At 25.8% G+C, this 12,272-nt stretch overlaps 1 protein-coding gene across 3 annotated transcripts in view; it reads right to left on the bottom strand.

Moving 5' to 3' along the window:
- The window catches only part of LOC135929791 (uncharacterized), a 58,836-nt gene that overhangs the window by 32,822 nt on the left and 13,742 nt on the right, over window positions 1-12,272 (bottom strand). The window contains exon 1 of one of the 3 annotated variants that reach the window (XM_065466507.1): window positions 1,053-1,326. The exons of the other annotated variants lie outside the window; for them this stretch is intronic. Within the exon in view, the coding sequence (XP_065322579.1) occupies window positions 1,053-1,215 (163 nt within the window). The 5' untranslated portion in view covers window positions 1,216-1,326. Of the gene's footprint in view, window positions 1-1,052; window positions 1,327-12,272 lie in introns of those variants that run through there. 3 annotated transcript variants of the gene reach the window in all.

Below are 12,272 nucleotides of genomic sequence, written 5' to 3'. Positions count from 1 at the left end.
TTTTTCCTATAAATTAATAATTAATATTGATTATTGGTGGTGTTTAAGGGGTTAATATTTTTCACGTGCTAAACGACAGGTAAAGAAACGGAGGAAATATTTTATTTTTTTAAAAAATTAAAAAAAATATATATTTAGGGTGAAAATCAATAAATAATATTAATTGCATAATTAATAAATTATTATGAAAATTAAATTTTTAAAATTTACAGTTTTCAATAAATGAAAATGTTTGAAACTGAAGGCTGGAAAATGGAAGAACTAAAAAATTTATGATGATATGAGATAGTTCCTGCAAGGCGTCCCGAAACTAATTAAATAAAATTATTTTTTGAAGGTTAGGAGTGTTAAGCTCAGATATCTGAATCAGAGGCCTTCAGAGCGCCGCTGACCCGCAAAGATCGGAAGCAAAATACCCCAGGCTTCCATTTAAGCTTGGGCTGGGGGCATGTTAAAAATTGAGCAGACCAGGCCGGACCTTGGTATTAAGCTAAAATTATCCATATTTTAAGGTGTGCGAGGCTCGAAATATATCAAATTTTAATTTAAAAATCAGTAACTCATCGTTAGAAAATAATAATAAACTCCTTTATATATAAAAAATAAGGTATTTAAAATCTAATACAATCTTTCTTTCAATTATTTTGTTTATAATTTTTATATTATTGAATATACAAAAAAAAAAATACACATTAAGGTAAAAAAAAAAAATAATAGTCTTTTTTTTTGGTGGTAAAATAAAAAATAAATGAATACATAATTTATAAATGAAAATTAGAATCTAAGTTCGACATAAAATATTCTATTTCTCATTTCATTAATTCTTAATAATTTAAAACAATAATAATAGGTAGAAAATGGCTAAAAAATCGTCCAATTGGATCTTAATATTAACGAGAATGCCGAAAATACAGGCCAATCATTAAAATTCATTTATGACTTTTTTAAAAGCTGAGTTTGATTAAGCTAATTTTAACTGGGCTTTTCTATAAAAAATCCATTATTAAAGACTTAAATGTATATTAATTTAAAAGTTGTTTCTTTCTTTTTACCTTTAACCTTAAATGAATATGGAACAACCGAATGAATCTCGTGCACGAAAGAATTTAGAAGTAATAAAATGAAAATAGATGCCAGTGGGCATGGATTGAATTTCCGACGAATAACGAAATCTTCGTGGTATCGATACGGTAAATATTTATTAACCAAATTCATTTTTTCATGATAAACCGGAGTGATAATGGGGTCCGAAAGATTACATTTACAGACGTGATAATATCTTTTGAAAGAATGAGAAGTTAATATTTTCACCGCATTTTTAATATTTTTTTAAAAAAAAAATTTTTTTATAATTATGGCACTTTTTTTAGGACATAATTCTGTTTTTTCTTTTAAAAAAATAATAAATATATGAATATATGGACCGGAAAAATTGGATAAATTAATTAATTACCAATTTTAAATAATTATGTTAATTATGTTTGACAACTTAAAATGTTATTTGTTCATAAATATTTTTAAAATTACCTCTTACTATTTATTATAACTACAGAAATACAAAATATAATATTTAAAAAAAAGTATATGTGTAAAATAATGGATGTTATGTAATTAGGATTTATTTTTAAAATATATATTTTTTTGGTAAAAAAAAATGAATTTTATTTTATTTTATTTCATTTTTATTATCTTATTTTTTATTATCATTATTATTATTTATCTATATATTTTTTTTACAAAAAAAAATGTATAATAAAAATAATTCATAAATCGTCAAAATCTAAATTTTTTTTTTTGTAAATCTGCGAAATTATAGCGAATTTTCTAAATTATTTTTAATTTAAATTATATATATTTTTAATGAATTTTAATAAATTAATTAAATTTATTTATTTATTTTTGAAAAAAAAAATAAAAAAATATTACAGCAAAAGCACGCTTTTGCAGGAAAAATTTTTATTAATGTGAAAATCAGCTGTGCAATTTTTTATTTTATTTTTCATATCAATTTTACATTATTACGTAAAGGGAAAAAAAAAGTTTATTATTTTTATGTTTAAGGTTTTTATTTACAAAATATTTGAAAAAAAAGCCATCAATTTTCCTAAAAAAGAAGAGTATATTTTTTTAAAATAGAAGTAATAAAAATGATCAATATACAAAGCAGAGATCTGTAGGCAAAGCCCTAACCCCGGTAGAATACACGGGGCCGTGTTTTAACATTTTTAAATATACCCGAGCCGGGTCCGTATATTTTAAATAGCTATTATTATCTATCAATAAAATTTTAAAAATAAGCATAATATATTTTTTTTAAATCGAGGCCGGCGTGCAAATGGTACCTCTGCAGGTCTCTTGATACAAAGGAAGAAAGATTTCGAATAATAAATTATTCGATTCATTCAAAAAAAGTCGAATAATTCATTCGAATCTTTTGACTAGGATTAATAATAATATACAGTAACGGTGATGAGGAGAATAGAATATGCGAGCAGGCAAGGTAATGGTGGGAATTTTTCTATTATGTTTTCTTAAGGTTTATATTAGAAAAGGGAACTAATAAGGAATTCGGATAAAATACCCCCGGCCCCCATAAAATGGTGCGATTTTAAAAATTTGAATCCGATGGTGGAATCACATCGTGCCTTAATGGGAGTTTCTTTTTCAGGTCCGACCTGATCGGATAAAAAAGAATTCTTGTCCGACCGAACGAATGCCAATTTTAGGCAAAAAAAATAACTTAAAATTTTGTCGGGTTCAAGTCTGAGAGAATATGTCCGTCCGACCTATGACCCGTAATCTAGTCGCATCGGTTCGAGCAGGGTTTTACATCAGTGGTCGGCGCAGCACCCCCCCCCCCCAAAAAAAAAAAAATCCGGGCTTGGCAGGACAACTTGAACAAAATATATTTTACGGGTAGAGTAAAAATAATACGCACATGGCTAGTCCGAAACATCTATCATTTGCTCCCTTTGTATCATTTTTTTTTTGTGTCTCTAATTAAAAATATTTTTCATTATTTTTTTATATTTATTTATTTTTTTACTAAATGCAGGAATGTATTTATTCAATACAGCACTTGTAAATAATTTTGTGCATATTTAAGAATTAAAAAAAAAGGTAATAAAGATAATAAAATGTTTCTCTAAGTTTATAAAATGATTAACTATACTATCACTAAATGAAGCACATTAAATAAGGTGGATGCGCAATCAATGCTAACTAAATTCCATTTATCCGAAATAAATCTAATAGCTGCCTCCTGGAATAAATGAAAGCGATTAAATTACTGAATTTTTTCTTTAAAATTATAAAATTTATAAATTAGAAATATATAAAATGTAATAATCAAATCAGCAACACTTTTTTTTGCCCCTGGAAGTGCTGAAAAAAATATATGGTTTCGATTTCCAAAAAATCAAGGATTAGAATATAGTTCTAACTTCTATCACTGAGGGGGGGATATGACACAAGATCGTCATTAAAATTGGAAAAATAGGTAGTTGTGAATAAATTAGCGCGCATTCGGGGTTAGGAGGTAGTTTTTATTTGAACTTCATTTTTCTGTTTATTTTGATTATGGGAGAGGGAAAATTTCCATCGGGTTAGGGGAAAAGTGTAGAAGTTCCTTTCTAAATCAACTATGGCGATATTTACTGAATGACCATGACCAGGAGTAAATCGAACTGACCCGTACCGGAATGAACTTTTATCCTTAACCGTAACTAAACCGGAAGGAGCTAACCGATTTAAACCAATTATACGCTGTAACTTAAGATCATATCTATGAGAAGTAACACTTTCGTATGGAATTTTTAATTATTTTTACATCGTTAATTTTTTTAAAAGTTCCCTTTATTTTTTGTTGGATTATATTTAAATTTAGTCAATAATAAAAAGTAAAACCTTTCACGATGATACAATTTAATATTATTAGTTAAATACTTTATTTATATTGGTTGGTGGGTTGACTTTAAAATATACATTATAAATTTACAAATATCAATTCTTACTTAATTAAATATTCGAAATTTTACACATATGATTGATTTATACGTCCTAAATATACATATTTAATATCAGTATTTCCCAATAAAATTAATTCCCGTTTTGAGTGCCCCCCTATATTATTATTTTAGGCTACTTTTAATTCTCTTTTTTAGTCATCTTTTATCTATTTTCGATGTAACTGTCTGTTTGTTATGTTGGTAAGATACATCTAAAATAGATTAGGAGGTAATGGAAAGTAAAAGTTATATTTTAAAAACAGATCTGGACATATGGGTAAATTAAATATGATATATAATTATTTTCAGATAACCAACCCTGAACCTTTTAAAAATTTAACCAACTGAATCTTAACCGAGCCGGAATTTTATATTTAGAAAATTTACCAGTTCGTAAATACCATTTCTAGACATAAATAAAAGGTATCCATCTACACCCCCCCCCCTCCTTCCTCTTACCGAAGTAGGAATAATTTAAAATAATGATTATAAATCAAAATTTTGAGAAAATCAAAGATATATATATTACCTAGACTGACGATTCATTCATTAAAATGCATTTTTAAGCATCGTTAAAAGCAAATCAGCTGGACCCGCCATTTTGGTAACCCATATGGTAAATATTCTCTTATTAAAAACTACGATTAAATTGATAACTTGCTTCCTTATTGTCTCGATGATCAGTCAATTCTTCAATAAAGTTTGCCCCAGACATAGGAGAAAAATTGGCCTTTCGTTTATAAACGGGTAATCAAAATGGCGTCCACAGCTGTTTTCATCGAGGTACACTTTTAAATGAATGCATTGTCAGTCTAGATATTGTTATATGTCTTTGGGCAATATAAAAATACGAAGATCTACCTCTAATAATTTTTACATGGACCCTGGTTATATACTACGTAATTTAAAAAAGTAACTTCTAACTTAAATCGTTACTTTTCAAAAGTTATTTATAAATAAATAACACTGTGATTTTTTTATTTTAATAATTTTGTCAGTCATTAAAAGTATTTTTATATTATTGCCAAATAATATTTATATTTTTTTTTAAAAAAAAATTTAAATATATATAAATAAAATGAAATAATTTAAATATAATAATCGATTCACAACTTTTTTTGATAAATAGGTTTATGTAACGATGTAATGAATATCTGATTTATATTAACAGTAAAAATTTATTTATTTATTATTTTACCTGTTATATTTATTTCTATTATGATTATTTACTTAAATTTGATAAGATGTTTATATATATATATATATATATATATTATATTTGTTTTAAGAAGTGTTTCTTTTTAATGATAATTTGTTTATATCACATATTTTTCTCCCCTTAAGGTTGGGTCTAAGCGAAAGCAAAATCTTATCTTGGAGTTTTGATTCCGAATTTAAATATATTTCCAGGGTTTAAAGTTCTGATTCCAAAACCCTGTTGTAATAAGCAAGTGGAAAAAAATTAAACAATAAATCAAACCCTCTAAAATGAATCACTAGACATTTTTTAAACAATATTATATTCCATTTAAGCTACCACGTATGTATTTTGGAACATTTTGAAATGTATCTTTATTCAGTTGCAGCGAAATACATTTTTTTTTGAACTAGAATTAAATTTTAAAATACTCAAAATTATTCTTTTCCAAATAATAAAATTTACTTTCTAATTCATAATTCTAATCAATGATATTAATAATAAGAAAATATAGTTAATTTATTTTTCAACGGCATTCACTTTAATTTAGAAATAAATTTTTTAAAAAGTAGAAGTCATGAGGAAGTAACTTCTAATATATAATGGTTGTATAAAAATGAAGAAGAAAGCATTTTATATACAAATATAACAGATAAAGATGATAAATCTAGAAACAAATGGTGCAAAAAAAGTATAAATTTATATTGAATATTATTATGGCTTATCCATTATATTCAGCCTAAAGATTCTGCCATTCTAGATGCTGCATTTTTTTTAAGATAATTGATAAGAGCGGTTAGAATGATGAAACAAGTAGAATGTATTTCATGCAAGGCCCTCCCCTATACCTCCAAAAAAATATATTCGGAGTACTTTTCATTCCACAGTGTAATTAAAATTTTTTTTTTATTGTATTCCATTTTTAGAGAAGCCAATTGAAATAATATTGACCTTTAAGTACTTCTGTACATACAAGATTCGTCATTCGGTATCGGAAAATATAAGAAATATTTCTAAAAAACAATACAATATTATGTGCTATTTTCATTCGTAGGATTGGTAATTTACCCATCACGGACGGTATTAACACACATAATTTTATATTAAATGGGTTAGATTATAATATTTAAATTGTTTAATATCTTATTTTACCTCAGTCATATTTTAAAATTATTTTTCTTTTATAGCTAAGTGTATTGAAAGTTTTATGCAGCTTTAAGCTACAAAATTAAACCACATTGTATGTTGCGAAGATTTTAACAAGTAGCTTAGGACATGTAACGAAATATTTAATTTAAAGTATTTTGTAAAGACCTAATACATTTCCAAAGGATTTTGCCCAACTTTGGGCACACGTCCTTTTTCAAACACATATAAGTTCTTTAGCCTGGTAAAGAAGTAACTTTTTTGATAAAAAGTTACTATGAGCTTGAAAAAGGGACATAATATGATTAAAAAAAGCAATACATAAATTACTAAACACCTTTATTAGAACCGTAAATATTTTAAAAGGGGGTTCTAGGTCCTGGTTCCTTGGTTTGTTACGGTTTTTTCAGGGTTCCGACTCCAAACTCTACTTTCTTTCTCCGCATTAGCCAAACCCTAAATTCCGAAACTTACCTATTATACATATATTTAGTTTAGAATATATTTTTGTTTCTTAATTAAATTCTATGCTAAATCTTTAATTAAAAATCATTAAAGTGAAATCTTTTCTATCTATAGTCAGAATTTCCTTTAGAAAAGAGTGAAGGGTTTTCACCCCCCCCCCCCATATCATTTTTTTTGACAGGTTGTAGTTTTAATCTAAATAAATTATTGATTATAATTATACTTATTTTATTCATTTTATGCGAAGCGAGGGTAGAGGTGGATATGTAGTGTGATATGATAGTATATCCATTTTTTTTTATAAAACTAGCTTAAAATGTGGTTTAAAATTTTTTTTACATAATTGATAAGGGAAAAGGAACCTCCTACTCCCTTCAACATTACCTATCAAAGTGTCTTAATTCCATGGGACATTTTTATAATTCTTCCCCATTTCTTCCAAGCGGGAACAAACAAAATTATAGGTAATTCTTATTTTAATATGTTTTTATGTTTAATTGTTTTAGACCACTTTTCTTTGACTTCATGACAATATTGCCTATCATCTTTAATGTGATCAGTATTATTGGTTGTTTTTTTCTTATATCAAAATTTCCTTTGGATTAAAACATTATGTATTAATATATATCTATGAATATTATTTTACCAAAAAAAAAACCATTTGTTTTAATTTCAAATATAGTTAAAATTTTCAAATTTTATTTTTTAAAAAAATTTGCGGAAAATAAAATATTATAAAACCTTGGATATTATTTATTTTTTCCATAGCAAATTTTATATTTACAAAATTTTTATATAAAAAATTACATATACTGCGTTTTGAAAGCAAAATATTTGGTCAATGCTAATTTTTTTTTTAAAAAAAAATATTTAAAAAAAAATTTACAAAAGAATTTCAGTAAGGGAATCCAAGGATCTTATGAGCCAGAGTTTCTAGCGAGTCTTGAGCTTTTCTTCTAAGAGTACACAGCTCTAATGATTAATTTTTTAGCCAAATATATAACTTATGCATATGAGGCTATATTTTTATAAAATTATACTTGATTTGAAACATGGTTATAAACTATCCATAAAAATTAAATTTTGAGGCTATCGAGAGTCTGGGTGTACTTTTCACAGAGGTTCATACGAGCTTTTTCAGAGTCATTTTTGAAATTTAATTTTTATTGAAATCTAAGGTAAGAAATCATATTAGAAATAAGACACAACTAACAAATGATGAAAATCCGTCCTTGCTAGCCGTTATGGAGAAAACAAAATTAGGTCATGCAACAGTAATAAGATATAAATCAAGATAAATGAAACAACAAGAAAATGAGAGAATCTAATAAATTCCTCTAAAATGTTCATGGTCTTTATTCCACTTTAAATGCTCTTTTGAGCGCATGAATCCTGTTGCTAATTTTAATCCATTCTTTATTTGTTTAAACTGTAAAAAAATATTACCGGGAATATATTATCGGGAAAACATCACATTCAAATTATTATCGCAAATATATATCCGCTAACACACACTTTCGCGAAAATATAGCACGCCAAGGAATGGAAGCGAAAACATAATCGCTACACCGTGAATAGTTAACGCGAAAATATTATCATTGACATTATACAATTAATGTAATCCAAATTTTTAACAATAACCTATAACTATTTTTCAGCTTTCGGACAAAGCAGGCCTCATCACCAAATATTAGGCCGACTAACAGATAAATATTGAGCTTTATAATTTTTTAATATTTTTTCGACGAAACGAGCATTAGTTAGAGATGCATTTAACGTTATTTTATTGTTCCTTTCCATGAAACTAGTATGCATCCAGGCCTTATCCCTTATTATACCTAATGTAAGTAAATATCTAAGTGTTTATATTTATAATTGTTATTATTTTAATATCCTAACCCTAACCTCAGATAAGGCCTTAGCTTAGATCAGGCATTAGTAAAGTCATAAAATAGACACTCATGGTCTCTATAGCTGAAGGCAACGATTTGATTTTACCGAGAAGTAGTTTTTGCCACAAGAAAGAAGATTTTTTGGGTTGATTCCTTTTTTGTATAGATTTAAACTTTTTCTACTAAAAGAGGTTAGAATAGCAGTAAACTGTCAAAAAAATACATTTTTATAGGAAAACGCGTTGGCGGGGAGAAAAAACTATGGAAATTGGCATTCCTAATGTAAACCACTTATCATACATAATTTTGAATCCATTACTAATATCAAACATCTATGAAATGTATTTAAATATAAAAATCACCATTGTTTTCATGGTAAATCTAGCGGTAATGATTTTGCTGCAATATGGTTACGAAAAAGCGACAATAATTTAGTAATAATATATTGGCTGTAATTCATTCACCGTCGATAATATCTTAGCGGTAATATGTTGGTTGTAATGCTTTCACGTTAATGCATTAGCGAAAATAAATTTGTGGTAATACCTTTAGTTCAAAATGTTTTGCGGTAATGACGCATTATAGTAAAAGACAATCCATCGGATTGGAAAATAAAATCATAAAATAAATAATAATAGGTTTAGTTTTATTTTTTCTTTGGAAATCATTTAAAATAAAATGAAAATGTGAATTATATTATAATATAATTTTTTTTCACTCTTTTTCTCCCAGTTAAATAAACCTAGTTTTATAGTTTTATCAGTTCAAAGTCATTTACGAATTTGTTTAAGAATAGTATTTAATAGCAATAATATAGTACAACTATGAACATTCTACCCAGCTTGGCCCTACTCGGTCCCGAGATAATACTTGTTGATAAAACAAATTTTGAAATGTTTTTATAGTTGATAATGAGGGTTTTTCCTTTATAAAAAATTATCACGGGCCCGACCCGCAAGCTTCTATGAGCTAGTTAGTGCCGGGAAGCACCAACTTCTAGTACACAAAACATCAATATACAACCATTTATAAAGATTCAGTGAAATAATTACATTATTTATATTATACCATTGGTTTTAAATAGGCAAACAATCTCTGAGGAGACATTATGTGGGGAAAAGGAAGGGGGATATGTTTATTTATAATAATTAAGAGTATATTTAAATATGACTATTGGAAAAGATTTATTATCTCTTCAAAATATATATGTGTTAAATGTGGGTTCAATAGACGATCAATAAAATGTTCTGAATGAGTTTGCAAAATAAATAAAATTCTATAACTCATATTGGCTTAAAAAGATTAATCATATTTCTTTCCTCTTTTTTTTCTAATTATTTCATTTAAAAAATCTTTTTTTTTTGCTTTTAGATATCTAATTTTTGGCAGAAAATTTGGTCAATTAGAAAAAATGGAATAGAAACAAAGTGATTAAGAAGCGTAAAAATAATGCCTTGCATTTTGAATATCACTGTTATAATAAGTCGATTTTATAATAATTAAAAATTTTGTAGAATTATTGCCTATGATATAAGATATAACTAACCTTTCCTTTTCAAATTTTTACCTTTTTTTACACATCTTTTGTTAAAGATCGTGAAAAATAGATTATTTTCAAAAATTCTTTTCTACACTTGAAAATTATGCCAAAAATTTTTTTATATTTATTTCAAAATTGTAAAATTTTTTTTATAAAACGTTTTATAATTATGGCACCCCTTTTAAATTTCATTGATTTATAAAAAATAAAATCCTTTTTTTTAAAAAAAGCAATAAAAATATCGTTAAATAATTTATTTTAAAATTTAAAATAATGTATATTGTCCTAATTAGCATATTTTTTTTTGTCATCCAACATTTCAAGTATGAATTTCTTATTTCCTATTCCCTGTTAACTTGCCGAATAATGATGTTAAAAAAAAATATTCTTTTCGCTAAATTTAACATTTGAAAATATATATATATGTATTATTTAAAGGTTAAAACTAAAATAAATTAATTTAAAAATGGATTATAAATTATTGACCTATTAACGAGAATTTTCCAAAAAAATACCTTATGTTTCATGGAGAATGTTAAATCGTTACATAATTCAATATTGGGTGTCAAGCAAGGGTTGGTTGGAGGTCTGTTAACTTGACATTTTTTTTTATTCAAAGTCCGATATTTCTCATTTATCAACGCATATTTGCTTCTTTTATTTTTGGCAGTAGAGCTAATATTATTAGAAAGTATTTGGTATTTGTATTTTAAATTCTATTGTATATATTACGATTTCAGACTAGTGTTGTTAAAACGGTTCGATTTTGAAAAACGGATAACCCGATATTTTAGCCAAAAATATTAAGCAAACCTGAAAATGGAGATTTTGCTCATAGATGGCAGAAAGGTTTGGACATTTTTTAAAGAAACGAGGCTGGCATAACATTTTTGGCCAAAATATTAGGTTAGTCGTTAACAGTATTATCTAAAGTGAAACCGAAAATATAATTTTATTTTCATTGAGTTTTTTTTTTAGCTATTATGTTTATAAGATATTATTATTAGCAAAGAATCTGTAACACTAACAACATCCATATCCTCTTCATTGACTTTAACAATTTCAGATGGGAAATATAAGAGAACCTTTTTACCAACTCTCTCACATCCTCATTTTAAAATAGAAGATAAAGTATATGTATTGTAGATAAAAAAAAATAATAATTGCATAATATGCTTTTAGATGAAGCCCTCTTAACTCAAAAAGATGAGATAATGGACTATGCAAATAATTCCATCCTCTTATGTTGAGAAAGACGATTTTATTCATTTTTAAAAATTCTATTAAATGTTTATAATCTCTTACAATATAAAGTTAACATTAGAAGTATTAAATTATTTTAAAAATTATATATTTTTTTAAATATAATTCTATTCCCCATCTTCTGCTCAGGTAGAAAGAAGATTCAGTCTTGAAAATTTAATCAATAGGCAAAATAGTCAGATTAAATGATATTTTATGTGATTTATTTTAATTTTTTTTAATATGTTTGCTTTATTTTATTAATATTATATGCTATAATGATAATTCTGTGCCTTGTTATATAATTCATTATGCTCAAAATTTATGGATTTATAATACTTAATAAATTATGCAATTAATGACATTTGCAATTATAACATAATTTATGTGATATGCTGCTGCAATAAATTGTTGCAGATTTACATTATATTTAATTTTATATAAGATCATATGACAATCAAATAATTTATGCGTGTCGAAGATTTATATTATGCCATATGCTAATCAAATAATTCTATATACTTGTAAATTGTAAAGGATATATTTTATGGAGAGGAATAATTCATTGTTGTTGTTTATTTATTTTATAAAAAATATATTAAAGATTAATCTTAAAGAAATAAAATTGATGATGTAGGAAACGCTAACAAAATGGTCTAAATACAATATATAAATTATGATTTAATGGGGAGATGTTTGATTGCAGATAAAATATTATAACTGGGAAATTTTCGATGCGCTTAATTATTAGAACTTTGGAAAATGGTTAATAACAAAAATGA

Source organism: Gordionus sp. m RMFG-2023, chromosome 5, assembly GCF_954871325.1.
Source record: "Gordionus sp. m RMFG-2023 chromosome 5, tfGorSpeb1-WG-v2, whole genome shotgun sequence".
Classification (NCBI taxonomy): Eukaryota; Metazoa; Nematomorpha; class Gordioida; order Chordodea; family Parachordodidae; genus Gordionus; species Gordionus sp. m RMFG-2023.
This window is presented reverse-complemented; position numbering and strand designations above follow the sequence as displayed.